The sequence below is a fragment of the Molossus molossus genome, unplaced genomic scaffold (assembly GCF_014108415.1).
Source record: "Molossus molossus isolate mMolMol1 unplaced genomic scaffold, mMolMol1.p scaffold_m16_p_1, whole genome shotgun sequence".
Taxonomy (NCBI): domain Eukaryota; kingdom Metazoa; phylum Chordata; class Mammalia; order Chiroptera; family Molossidae; genus Molossus; species Molossus molossus.
The window spans coordinates 183,464,580-183,479,094 of NW_023425344.1; the positions used below are offsets into that span (position 1 = coordinate 183,464,580).

A 14,515-nucleotide genomic window follows, 5' to 3' on the forward strand; every position below is an offset into this window, starting at 1 on the left:
CATTGCTAGACTGACAAACCTCAAAGGGAAAGGGGTTGGGGGGGTGGGAAGAAATAAACCAAAGAACTTATATGCATAACCAATGGACACGGACAATAGTTTGGGAAAAGGTGAGAGGGGGGCGGGAGTGGGGAGGAGGGGGTCAATGGGGGGAAAATGTGGAACATCTGTAATACATTTTACATCCAACAATAAAGATGTGGAAAAAAAAAAAAAAAAAAGAAACCACCTCAAAAAAAAATAAATAAATAAATAAATAAAAAATAAAAAAAAAAAAATTAAAAAATAAATAAAAACATATTTTTAAAAAATCAATTAATGTAATCCCCCATATTAATAGTTTAAAGAAGAAAACACATCTCTATCAATGGATGCAGAAAAAAATGACAAAATTCAACACTGATTCAAAACTGTCAGCAAACTAGAAATAGAAGGGAATGTCTTCAACATAACAAAGCATATCTTCAAAACACCTACAGCTAACATCATACTTAATAATGAAAGACTGAATGCTTTTTCCCTAAGATCAAGGCATAGATGTCCACTCTGACCACTTCTATCCACATTGTACTGGAAGTCCTAGCCAGTAAAATAAAGTAAGAAAAAGACACAAAAGGCATACAGATTGGAAAGGAAGAAATTAAACTGTCTTTAGTCATGACATGATTGTCTCTGTAGAAAATCCCAAAAATTCCAAGTAAATCCCTAGGATAAGCAAGTTTAGCAAGGTCACAGGATATAAAGTTAACATAAAAGTTAACCATATTTCTATACACTATCAATGTACAATTAGAAACATGATTATTTGTATACAATTTCAATGAACTAGTTACAAGTCAGATGGATTCCCTTTAATTTTGATAAATAGCTAGTTAAAAGACATAGGTGTTTCTACTTCATCAACTAATTAATAACCTAGTTTATGGGTTACCTGGAAAGAGTTGCTATCCTCTTAACTTAGTGTAAATATTATGTCAAAAGGAACACTTTTCTTTCTGGAAAGACTGCCAACACAGTGGTTAGCACCCAGGGCAGTTTGATCTCCTTTACTTACTGCTTGGGACTTTCCTTAGGGGAATGCGAGGTTCTTTTTCTTCCTCCAGCAGCTCAGCACTCTGTAGGAAAGCACGGATCTCCGGATGCAGGCCATCCACATCAACCTCCCCTGAAGCCAGTGCTCTGCAGTGCAGTGCCAAGGCAACATCTTGGTTATAGAAGTGAAAATACCGACATACTCGACTTGCTTCATGCACATAGCCATCATCCAATAGGCGTCCAATCAAAAAGTTTAATGACTCCTGCTCCTTCCAATCTAGTCTGTTCTCACAAGTCTCTTTGGATGGAAGGCCATTAAGTTCTAAGTATTTTGATGTGTTCAGAGCAGCCAACTTGGAGAATGAAAACTCACTGGCTAAGCTATCAAAGGAAAGTTCACCACTAGTTGAGATCTGTTGAGAACATCTGGGGTCTATTTCCTCCTGGTTTCCTCTGAGGGTATGCTGGGTGATACGGCAGAGCCAGATCTGCTTCTCCAGCTCCTCCAGCTCCTCCACCAGCACCAGGTCCTCCTGAGCAAGCCAGTGCCCTGCCAGGGTAAGCAGCAGATGGCGCTCCTCAGTAGGATACTCACATGACACATGGGCCTGGGCTGAGAAAAAGGAAGACGCTGCTTTGCTTGAAATGGAATTTTTCTTAAAATTCTCATGGCATTTTTTCCAGAAGTCAATTCTTGCTTGTTTCAGGGACCACTGGTCAATGTGTTTTAAGGTCTGCATTTCCTGTGTTATCTGTGAAATTTAACGAAGTATCATAAATGCTACTGTTCCCTAATTATACCATACTTTTTAAAACCAAGTCAGAGCATGGGACATAGCTATATAAATTCCTGGGTATTTCATCTGGAAAATTAATGTATGGAAAACAATTCTAAATTTACCTAATTGAATGGGGTTCAGGGAAAAGCCACCTTATATTTAATTCTACTCAAAGGAAAATAGTTGTAGCATATCTTGCAAGCTAACCTTACATTTAAAGCATACATTTTTCACCCTGGCTGGTGTGGCTCAGTCGGTTGAGTGTTGTCCCATGCACCAAAAGGTTGCTGGTTCAATTCCCTATTAGAGCACATACCCAGGTTGCAGGCTCAACCCCTGGTCAAGGTGTGTACAGGAGGCAACTGATCAATGTTTCTTACATCGAAGTTTCTCTCTCCCTCTCCCTTCCTAGGTCTCTAAAATCAATACAAACACATTAAAAATAATAAAGCATACATTTTTCAATAATGGGAATCCTAGGTTCATCCATTTCTGAAATTAATGTATGTCAAAAATAAAAAAAGCCTCATCTTCTATAAATTACATGTCATTTGATTCTTTGTTTAATGGTGGTTCAAAAGCTAAGATTTTAAATAACTTAAAAGACATATATTACCTCTTCAATAACCAAGTTGTCCACAGGTAACTCAGCTAATTCTGCTACCCTCCTAGCCAAAGCAAACTGTCCATTTGTCTCCAGTTTTTCCAAAATAGATCTACATTCGTGCTGAAAATTCTCAAGGCTATAGTTGGTACTAATTATATGATTAATGGCTATGGATGTATCCTTCAAAATTTGGCTAAGGACACACAGCTTCTTTACATCTGGACCTGTGCCAAAGAGAAGATATAAATATTTCATCAATAAAATGCCATTATGGTATTTCAAGAGTAACTAAATATCGGGAGGGAAATATGTAGATTTAAAATAATAATGTGGTTAAAGGAAAAACTAAAACCTCTTTTTCTAGTCTGGTTGATGAGCTGAGGAAGCCATAGGCAGCTCCTTTATAGTAAGAACTATTAGAGGTTGGCACATAGACTCATCCACACATCTGGCTTTAAACACAGGGCAGAGGTTAGTAGTCCACCATGTAGTAGCAACTCATTCATTCAGGTTAGTCCTATCTCTTTCTGGATTTTTCTCCTACCTTGAACAAATTTGTTTTTATGATTGTTCACTCATTCATGCAGTGTGGGTGTCATGTGGATTAAGACACAGAACTTGTAGAGCAGATGCAGCCAACCAGTAGCACATTGTATTCAGAATGAAGCATCACTTGCTCCTCCATATATCTATCTACTTAACCAAGTGAGACCCAGAGATCCAGCTGAGCTCTTCCTGAAGTCCCTGGGAAATTCTTTTTTTTTTTTTTTTTTTTTTTTTTTTTTTTTAATCCTCACCCGAGGATATTTTTCCACTTTTTGTACAGATAGAGTGGGAGGGAGAGAGAGGAAGGGAGAGAGAGAGAGAAACATCGACGTGAAGGGACACATCGAGTGGCTGCCACCCACATGACCAACCAGGGCCGGGGACAAACTGCAACCGAAGTACGTGCCCTTAGCGGGAACCGAACCCGGGTCTCTCCGGACCGTAGGCCGACACTCTAACCGCTGAGCCAAACTGGCCAGGGCGGGAAATTCTTATCACCAGTAACATTAAGAATTCTCTGCCAACAACCTATGTGGCTGGGTTTGCTCCCACTCCCAAACAGTCTGTGAGAACCCTCTGTGTGCCCTACCATAAAGGAGGAGCATGAAAAGCATTCTATAGGAGCCTACTCCCAATGTCACCTGCTGGGCTGTGGTCTGATTTAGGTAGTTCCAGAGACAGTGAGACATCCTGCACAATTACCACCAGTGTGAAGAGTGAGCATGCTGAGTTTCTCGGCTGGCATCATATAAAACACAGGTTTAAAAAAAAACAAAACATATTTCTCTTCTCCAAGCACAGACATGGTACACACACATAGATACTCTATAAAAATAGAAATAATTTAACTAAATTATATGAATAAAAGCATTATAGTAATGTCAGCAATCTAGACAATCCTTGTAATTTTTTTAAGGATAGAGTAACTCAGGTAAGAAAATAGGAAATTCATTTCTGAAAAAAAGAAAAACACTAAAGATCAGTGAAAACACTGATATGTAAAAGGATCTACTCTTTGGTCTACATAGTCATCTTCTCTACCCTATATTTAGGAAATAGCCCTCTTTTTTTCCCCAGTCATTGGCCCCATAGCCTACAACAATGGCACTGAGCCCAGCATTCTCTGTGTTCTGTGCAACTGAGCTCTCCAGCTGACCATATGTGAGTTTAGATGTGATACAATAACCCTAGTAGTGCAAATGTCGGAATCTAGTGTAAAAGAATAATATTATCATTCACAAAAACTTGAAATTATCAAACAAGTAGAAAGAAGGTAAAACAATGTTGGTTTCATTCAATAAGCAACAAGCTTAGAGGGTGCCAATGTCTGGAAACACCTGCAAAAAATAAGCACAATTTGTCTCTGAGACCTTCAAAATGAATTCAACATTCCTGAAACAAGTCTGTGACCCTGAGCAGTGACGACATGTTAAGGTTACTTGTCAGAGAAAAGAATGATAGTGACAGAGTAATGTAGAGGCTAGCCAGGGGTAAGTGTGGCTATTTGACAACTGCTTTGATAGTTCTATTATTTACATTATATCCTTTTGTGCTTTGTTTTGACTACTTTAACCATGATTGAAGTTTCATAACCTCTTCTTCATACCCTGTTATGGATTGTAAATGTAATGTTAATTTCCTGAAATGCCCTTCTAAAATATTTTCAAGATTAACAAAGTTAACTTCTTAACAGCAGCTTAACTGTAAGGATTGTCTTACCATCAGGGAAGAGATGCTCTATTCCAACAAACAGCTGTAAAAGCTTCCCCAGCTCATACTGGGTTCTACACTGCTGCAGCATAAGCTTCAAAAAAAACCACACCTGCTCCTTCAGCCATGGAATAGGGATGACAGAGTGGACTTTTAGGGCTGCTGTTTCAAGCTATAAAAAAAGAGAGAGGGTCAGGGAAAGGGGTTTCACAGGAACAACAAATCAAAACTTCCAAATGTGGGAATATCTAAAGAAACCAAGGTGCCATCAGAAGTCATCTTCTATCACAAAGGGGATGCTTCTTTAGGTCCTTTCTATGACAAGAATCAGCAGTGTGGCTCAGAATAGTGGCAAAAATAAGCCCTCCTTGGTAATTTGCCCCTTTGTGGGGCATCTTGGTGTAGAGAACTATGTGCATGAAAGTCAAAGATGGGAAAGAGACCCAAGACTACTTTGGAGTGAACTGGTCCAAATACCTATAGTTACTGACTACCAAACAGCCCCATGAGTTGCTGTGAAATGAAGTGGATGTGTTTCACTTAAGAGCTTCTTTGGGTGCAGAAGATCTGAAATTCACATATGAAGGAGACCTCTCAGAAAGACTTGCTAACACTGCTGAGCTGATTCTACTAGTTAGCTTATAGTTTATAATATCTCTAGAGGATTTCAATTATGAAACCTGGATTTATGTCACTTCAATAAAAATGCTAAAAATGCTTGCAAAATGACCCCAAGTAGCAGGCCTCATTAGTTTGAATTAGGCTTTATTTACTGGTTTACCTACCTCTGTTGCTCTAAGAGAAACTATAGCAGGAAAAAAACATATGGAAATAAAGGGCTAGGACAAGGATGGAGTCACTGCATTGCCCCTCTTCAAGAGGCTGGAACGTGAGATGTCAGGCAAGAATAAAAAGATACCTGGCCCGGCCAGTGTGGTTCAGTGGGCTGAGCGTCATCCCATGGACTGAGAGGTGCCAATTCGATTCCCGGTCAGGGCACATGCCCAGGTTGTGGGCTCGATCCCCAGTCAGGGACATGTGGGAGGAGGCCGATCAATGCTTCTCTCTCATATCGATGTTTCTATCTCTCTCTCCCTTCCTCATTCTCTAAAAAAATAAATTAAAAAAAGAAGATACCTGGGAGGACCTAAATATAAAACTCAAACTGATAAGCTAAACTTCATTAAAATTAAAAACTTCTGTTCTACAAAAAACAATGTCAAGATAATTAGATGGTAAGCCACAGACTGAGAAAAAATATTTACAAAAGACACATCTGGCTGTGGCCGGTTTGGCTCAGTGGCTAGAGCGTCAGCCTGTGGACCAAAGAGTTGCAGATTCAATTCCAGCAAAGGGCATGTACTTTGGTTGTGGTTCGTCCCTGGCCCTGGTAGGGGTCATGGGGGAGGCAACCGGTCAATGTGTCTCTCACATCGATGTTTCTCTCTCTCTTCCTCCCTCCCTCCCTCCCTCCCTCCCTCCCTCCCACTCTATCGGATGATAAATGGAAAAATATCCTCAGGTGAGGATTAAAAAAAAAAGGACATATTTGAAAAAGGACTGTTACCCAAAATATACAAAGAACTCTTTAAACATTAAGAAACCAAACAACGCTATTAAAAAATAGGCCAGGCCTTGGCTGGTGTGGCTCAGTGGACTGAACATCGTCCCATGCACCAAAAGGTTTCTGGTTGGATTGCCAATCAGGGTATTTGCCCAGGGTTGTGAGCTTGATCCCTAGTAGGGGGTATGCAGGAGGCAGCCAATCAATGTTTCTTTCCCACATTATTCTCTCTCTCTCTAAAAGCAATAAAACCATATTTTAAAAAATTCACTAGAGGCATTCAAAGGCAGATTTTAACAGGTAAAAGAAAGAATTGGCAAACTTGAAGACAGGACAATGGAAAGTATAGATTAAGAGGAAGAGAGAGGCCCTGGCCAGTTTGGCTCAGCGGTTAGAGCATCGGCCTGTGATCCAGAGAGACACAGGTTTGGTTTCCGCTAAGGGAATGTACCTTGGTTGTAGTTTGTCCCCGGCCCTGGTTGGGTCGTGCGGGAGGCAGCCACTCAATGTGTCCCTTTCACATCAATGTTTCTCTCTCTCTCTCTCTCTCCCTCCCACTCTATCTGAACAAAAAATGAAGAAAAAAAATGTCCTTGGGTGAGGATAAAAAGAAAAAAGAGGGAGAGAGAGAAACAGACTGGAGAAAAAGTAAACAGAGTCTAGGGGACATGTTGGACACCATAAAGAGGAACAAATATATATCATGGGAGTCCCAGAAAAAGAAAGAAAGGGCTGTAGAGAAAATATTCTAATAAATAATGGCTGAAAACTTCCCAAATTTGATGAAAGACGTCAATATAAATATCCAGGAAGCTCAATAAACTTCATTTAAAATGAACTCAAAGAGACCCACAGAGACACATTACAATCAGACTTTCAAAAGACAAAGACAAAGAATCTTGAAAGCAATGAGAAATGACTAATCATAGACAATGGATCCTCAATATTATCAGCAGATTTCTCATCAGGAAATCTGGAGGCCAGAAGACAGTGAGCCAATCAATACATTTAAACTACTCAAAGAAAAAAACCTGTCAACCAAGACCCCTATGTATAACAAAACTGTTCTTCAAAAGTGAGGGAGAAAATAAGACATTCCCATGTAGACAAAGACTTAGGGAGTTACCGACCACTAGACCTGCCCTACATGAAATACTCAAAGGAAGTCCTGCAAGATAAAATGAAAGAATACTAGACAGTACCTTGAAGCTGTATGGAAAATGAAGAGTTCAATAAAGGTGAATACACTAGCAATTATAAAAGTTAGTATTATTGTAGCAATTTTTTAAAATATGATTTAAGAGACTAATACATTTTAAAGAATAAAGAATAAATTTTAGCCCTGGCCGGTTTGGCTCAGCGGTTAGAGCGTCCGCCTGCGGTCCGGAGAGACCCGGGTTCGGTTCCCGCTAAGGGCACGTACCTCGGTTGCAGTTTGTCCCCGGCCCTGGTTGGTCGTGCGGGTGGCAGCCACTCGATGTGTCCCTTTCACATCGATGTTTCCCTCTCTCTCTCTTCCTCTCTCTCCCTCCCACTCTGTCTGTACAAAAAATGAAAAAAATGTCCTCGGATGAGGATAAAAAAAAAAAAAAAAAAAAAAAGAACAAATTTTAGTATAAAAGCTAATATTACCATAACTTTGGTTTATAATACCAAATCTTGTTTTCTTCATAGTTTAAGAGACTAATGCACTGAAAAAAATTAGTTTATGTTTTGGAGTATACAATGTATAAAGATGTAATTTTTTGACAACAAGAAAGGGGTGGGATGGAGCTGTAAAGGAACAGTTTTAGGATATTATTGTAGTTAATCTGGTATATAAAACGACAATGTTAAAAGTGTTGGATGTTAAGTGTAACCTGCATAGTAACCACAAAGAAAATAGGTATAGCATAGACACAAAATGAAATGAGAAAGGAATTTAAACAAAAAATCAATTAAACATAAAAGAAGATAGTAATGCAGGAAACGAAAGACAAAAAAAACCTATAAGGTATATAAAAAATAGCACAATGACAGCAGTAAGTCCCTCCTTGTCAGTAATTACTTCAAATGTAAATGTATTAAATTTTCCAATTAAAGGACAGAGATTGGCAGAATGAATAAAAACATGATCCAACTATCTACAAGAAACTCACTTGAGATCTAAAGACATATCAAGTTTTAAGTGAAAAAATGAGACAAAGAAGGACATTATATATTAATAGAAAGTTCAATACAGCAAGAAAATATGACAGTTATAAACATTTACATACTTAATGACTGACCATCAAAATATATAAGGCAAAAACTGATGAAACTGAAGGGAGAAATAGACAGTTCTACAATAACTGTTGGAGACTTTAACACCTCACTCACAATAATGGACAGAATAATCAGACTAAAGATAAGAAAACAATAATAGCAAACACATTCTTCTCAAATGCACACAGAATATATTCCCAGATAGACTATATATTAGACTACAATTTAAGTCTCAATAGATTTTATAATTTTTTTTAAATTCTCACCTGAGGATATTCTTCTAAATATCTTCAGATAGAGTGGGAGGGGGGAAAAGAGAGACAGAGAGAGACATTGATGTGAGAGAGACACATCGACCGGATGCCTCCCATACAACCCTGATCAGGGCTGGGGAAGAACTGCAACTGAGGTAAGTGCCTTTGACCGGAATTGAACCCGTGACTCTTTGGTCCGTGGGCTGACGCTCCAACCACTGAGCCAAAACAGCCAGGGCAAATCTCAGTAGATTTTAAAAAACAGACATCATACAAAGTATCTTTGACCACAGGGGTATGAAGTTGGAAATCAATAGCAAAAGGAAACTGGAAAAGTCACAAAACTGAAAATTAAATACATTTTTAAAAAGAGATAAGACTCAAATTACTAAAATCAGAAATGAAAGTTTTGGGCTCATACCCCAGTAGGTGACATGCAGGAGGCAGCCAATCGATGTTTTCTCTCATCGATGTTTCTCTCTCTCTCTCCCTCCCCCTCCCTCTTTAAAATCAATACAGAAAAAATATTTTTTAAAAATAAGCACAATGCTAAATGTTATGTGTAATTGACCATTATAAAAAAATAATAATAAAAGAAGATACATGCTAGGGCCCTAGCCATGGAGAGTGATAAACCAAGGAAATTAATGTCCCTATTTTCTGTGATTTAGAAACCTCAGGCATATTTGAATAACTGATTCTGTGTTTTCAAATAATAAATAATAACCTTCATTACAGTTAAGACGAATGTGATTGAGAGCAAAAGCCTATAATGAAGTTCCATTGTGATATATTTGTTGGGTAGAATTGGTAGTTTCTCATTCATCATAAAGCTCTTTTGTGGTAGAGAAGGCAAAAGTGCCGAAACCACAAACAGGACTAAGGCATGTTTCTCTTCCTTTCTTATAAATTCCTACCGCCCACCCCCCATGGTTAATTAGCTCTGTATGATAATTAAGCCTGAAACAAACTTCTGATAGGCAAAGTCTGAAATTGACCACAAGGCTCAGCATCATTTGAACAGGGACCACTACAAGTGTTGATTTAAAAAAAAAAGATATTCTAGCCCTGGCCGGTTTGGCTCAGCAGTTCAGAGTGTTGGTCCGTGGACCAGAGAGTGCCAGGTTCAGTTCCCACTAAGGGCATGTACCTCAGTTACAGTTTGTTCCCGGCCCCAGTTGGGGTCATGTAGATGGCAACCACTTGATGTGTCTCTCTCACATTGGTGTTTCTCTTTCTCTCTTCCTCCCTTTCTCTCTCCCTCTCCCGCTCTATCTGAAGATAAATTAAAAAAAAAAAAAAATGTCCCAGGGTGAGGATAAAAAAAAAAGATATTCTTTTCTGTCACAGTGAATAAATAGAGGAATTTCAAACACACTTCACACTCAACGCTGCTGGAGCTATCCTGAATTGGTAGAATGTGGCCCATGGATCACTACACTCTTCTTTAGCATCCATAGCAGATACCATTAATTTCTTTCCCACTGAACTTGGCTGCAGCATCAGGATACCGATCAGAGTTAGCACATTAGATTAAACCTCTCTGTCATCCCTGGCAACTGCTGTGTTTTACAGGTAAGACCACTGCAACTCTTGCCCTGCCTCGCCATTTCTGTAACAATACAAATGAGCTAGTTTGAATTATGCCACATAACAACTACTCACCTGCTGCCATATCCCATCTACTAGCAGTCAACAGGCCACTCTAATGAAATTTCAGATCAGTGAGAAAGAGGACATAATTCTAACTTACAGTTTCAAGGCTCTTCTGGAACTCCAGTAGTTTAGCTTCGGCTTCCTTGTAATTCTTGAAGAACATACACAGTTCATACATCTCCATCATCAATAGTAATGGGGAATCCTTTGAAGAAGAGTTTGAAAGAAATGACAAAATCCTGAACTTAATCCTATTTTCTCATGAATAATGGCAATATAAGAGAAAGTTAAAGTAAAAAACAAATACTATTAACAATAGCTTCATAGTAGAAGTCATGTATGTTAAAAAGAAAGGTAGTTACATTTATATTTCATTTTCCTTTTGGAAAAAGATACTCCATTCAGGTACATCTACTCAACAGTCCATTTTCTGTCTACTCTCTACTTGGTCCCACACACACAAGCAGGACATGGTCCACTAGATGGTGCCAGGAAACCTACATACACTCCTGGACCATAGGCTCCACTGACCTGCCAACCTACTGCTGCCTGTGGCATCAATCCTTCCAGTTCCGTCACTTTAGCAGGAGCTTTTCAGTCAGACAGGAGTTTGGGAATGAAAAAGTATGGATCTGAATTGTAAGTATACTGCTTACTAAAGTACTTTGAAGACCCTGCACATGTTACTTAAGTTCTGTAAGCCTTGGTTTACTGCCCTATAAAATGAGGACAAACCACTTCATAATATCCTCATACAGTATTATCTTTGTATTATTATTGGGTGGCTTGATTAAAATAATGTATAGAAAGCACTTTTCTAAATAAATAGTAGTTCTATTGTCATTATTTGTTGTTGGCTAAAAAAAAATCCATGGTTAGGAATAACTGGAAAAGTCAGTGTGGAATATTCTGAAGTAACCCCTATAAACTCAGGAAATAAACGAAGTGACTATTGCTACCTTAAAGAAAAGTTGGAAACCTCTGATGAGAGTTTTGCTCTTCTGCCTTGTTAATAATGTTCTCCAGATGACTGAGAGGTCCTCAAGGTCCCAAGTATGGCCCTCTATAGAGTCCTGAATGTGTCCCATCGCTTCAGCTGCAATATTGTCCTCCACAGAAGTGATGATCCAAACACAGAGACAAGGAATAGCACCGGCATCCTACCATTGGATAAGAACATTTCAAAATAAAATAACTACCAGGCTTGGATTACCTGATAGAGGAAGATTCCATCAATGCTACAACTACGAATAGGATGGTTATTTCCTGTTCAGAAAAAGTCACCTCACTCAACTGGTTAAAATGGCTTGAAAAGCCTTCAAATGTGAAACAAACTCTAATGAAGAACCAAGGGACTTTTATAAACCATCCTGTAGAGTATGGCATGTCAAAAGGCCAAGAGACTGAGAGGGTATGTGTGAACATTAGGGAAGTGCTAAGGATGAGAAAACACAACTGCCTTCCACAGAACTGCTGACCAAAGGACTGTCTTAGAGTACCCTTCTTCCCTGCTCAGAGGCAGTGATGGTCAGTCCACTAAAGCATCCTTCTCTATGACTGTCAACCAGGAACCAAAGCTCTGACCACTTAAGCTACTATATATTAGGGCACGAGAAAGTGCACTAGATGGCCTGGATCCTAAACTGGAGAGCACAAAAAGTTGCAGTGAGCCCTGGTCAGTTTGGTTCAGCAGTTAGAGCGTTGGCTTGCAGTCCAGAGAGACCCGGGTTCGGTTCCCGCTAAGGGCGCGTGCCTCGGTTGCAGTTTGTCCCCAGCCCTGGTTGGTCGTGTGGATGGCAGCCACTCGATGTTTCCCTTTCACTTAGATGTTTCTCTCTCCCCCTCCCGCTCTAACTGAACAAAAAATGGAAATATGTCCTCGGGTGAGGATAAAAAAACAAGTTGCAGTGACCTTGGAAATACATGCTAGAGCCTCAATGTCATCATCCCCCACACCCTCTCTGACTTATCAGCATTCCCTGTCCCTCCTCACTTTTTCTGTTGCTCTCTGGGTTGTTAATTTAGGCTTTTTGTGATCCTCACCTGGAGACATGAGGCTAGGACACTAAGAATAGGGGCCTGTTGTTTCACTGCTTCAGCTAGGAGCCAGCACCAGGAGTTTGGCTCCTCTGAGCACCGGAGCAGAATTTCAAAAAAATCAGTTATCTCTTCTTTGTTTTTCTGGAGTTCCTGGGGAAACTTGTTGCAGCCTTGATCACTGTCCATTCTGGAGTTAGACACTGAGGGTAAGTTCTCAAAAGCTAGCCTTAAGTGGTCTTTAAGGACAGGGCTGAAATATTGAAGAAGCGATTTCACCTGGAAAACATATTAGTTGATTAAAACAGACAACCAAATTAATTTCTATTTTTCAATTATAATTGACATTCAATATTTTATATTAGTTTCAGGTGTACAGCATAGTGATTTACAAAGTGATCCCAAAATAAATCTAGTATCCATTTGGCACCATACATAGTTTTCTATAATAGTATTGAGTATATTCCCTATGCTGCACTTTATATCATCATGACTATTTTTAGCTACCAATTTGTACTTCTTAATCTGTTCACTGCTTTTACCCAGCTCCCAACACCCCTCCCATCTGGCAACCTTCAGTTTATTCTCTGTATGAGTCTGTTTCTGTTTTGTTTATTTTGTTCTTTAGATTCACATATAAGGGAAATCATATGGTATTTGTCTTTCTCTGATTTATTTCACTTAGCATAACTCCCTCTCAGTTCATTCATGTTGTCTAAAATGGTAAGATTTCATTCCTTTTTATGGCCGAGTAATATTCCATTGTATATATGTGCCACAGCTTCTTTATTCAGTTGTCTATTAATGGGTACTTAGGTTGCTTCCATATCTTGGCTATTGTAAATAATGCTGCAATGAACACAGGGGTGCATATTATCTTTTTGAATTAATGTTTGGGATCTCTTCTGATAAATACCCAGAAGTGGAATTGCTGGTTCATAAGGTAGTTCTATTTTTAATTTTTTTAGTAACCTCTATACTGTTTTCCAGAGTGTCTGCACCAATTTGCAATCCTACCACGAGTGTATGAGGCAGATAACCAAGTTTCAAGTTCAGCTGGAGCTGACAATGTTAGGAAAAAGCATAGGCAAAATTGTTCTTTCTCAATCTGAACTGTGTCAGAGATGACCATATAATTTTACAAAGTGGTTTGTTGCTTTTGAATGAATGTCCCATTTGTAATCTGGAATCACAAAACTCTTCCTTCATTTCTTTAGTACTAATGACTTATCCTTTGTCTGAAGCCAACCCATTGAAATTTTAGTAAAAATAATAGTATCATATTAAACAAAAGTTTATGTGTTAACAACAGAAAGAACACTATTTTTATTCTAAGAAGTGCTGCAATATCCTCTTGAGTAACTGGCAACGATCAGTGGCTTACCTCTTCTGGGTGATAATTATGGAGCTGGCTATGAATAATGAACTGTAACCAATCATCTGCTTTGGCACATTCTCTAAGGTAAGATGTGCTCAGTTTCATATTGTGGAGCCTGCAGAACTGTACCACTAATGCCCACTGGCTGCTAGATTCGCTGGATAACCTATAATTGAAGGTGGACGTGGTACAGAAATAAAATGGGTCAAAATATTGCTTTAGTTTTAAACTAAAAAATTAGTAAAAATTAAAGAAATTTAATTACAGTATAATCTCTAAAAAGCTTTTCAACAAATACCAAATATTTATTAGACTGCTTTGAAAAAACAAAAAAGGGCTCTTACCAGTAATAGCTTTCTTAGTATGCTGGTACTATTCATTCCTTTTATCAGCCAAGTATCTATCAAACTAGCTATGTACAAACTTTAGAAGTGAGAAAACAGTCACTCAAGAAATCTTCTGAGTGCTTAATTATCTTTCATGATTCACTTTAGAGAATCAGAGCCTTGATAGGGGCCTGGATTGCCTCACTAAGCCTGTTCTTGCTGAAATAGGAAGCTGTTGAGAATAGTCAGTGATAGGAGTTACAGAAGAATGATGTGTACCCAGGGTCTGGGGTGGCTGGGTCAGTCCCAGTGGGATAGCACAAAGGAAGATAGTAAGAATGTACAGGGTGGAGCGAAAGTAGGTTTACAGATGTTCGTA

At 38.9% G+C, this 14,515-nt stretch overlaps 1 protein-coding gene across 12 annotated transcripts in view; it reads right to left on the reverse strand.

The window, feature by feature from the left end:
• SPG11 (SPG11 vesicle trafficking associated, spatacsin) overlaps nucleotides 1–14,515 on the reverse strand; it is a 91,519-nt gene that overhangs the window by 20,698 nt on the left and 56,306 nt on the right. For 11 of the 12 annotated variants that reach the window (XR_004959833.1, XM_036263787.1, XM_036263779.1 and 8 more), the window contains 7 exons: nucleotides 13,817–13,976; nucleotides 12,439–12,711; nucleotides 11,355–11,555; nucleotides 10,493–10,600; nucleotides 4,687–4,849; nucleotides 2,431–2,645; nucleotides 1,055–1,787 (listed from right to left, as the gene is read on the reverse strand). Coding sequence is in view for 11 of the 12 variants with exons in the window: in XM_036263787.1 (XP_036119680.1) it covers nucleotides 1,055–1,787; nucleotides 2,431–2,645; nucleotides 4,687–4,849; nucleotides 10,493–10,600; nucleotides 11,355–11,555; nucleotides 12,439–12,711; nucleotides 13,817–13,976 (1,853 nt within the window). In the remaining variant the exon portion in view is untranslated. The remainder of the gene's footprint in view (nucleotides 1–1,054; nucleotides 1,788–2,430; nucleotides 2,646–4,686; nucleotides 4,850–10,492; nucleotides 10,601–11,354; nucleotides 11,556–12,438; nucleotides 12,712–13,816; nucleotides 13,977–14,515) is intronic. The other variant, XM_036263736.1, reaches the window with a different exon arrangement.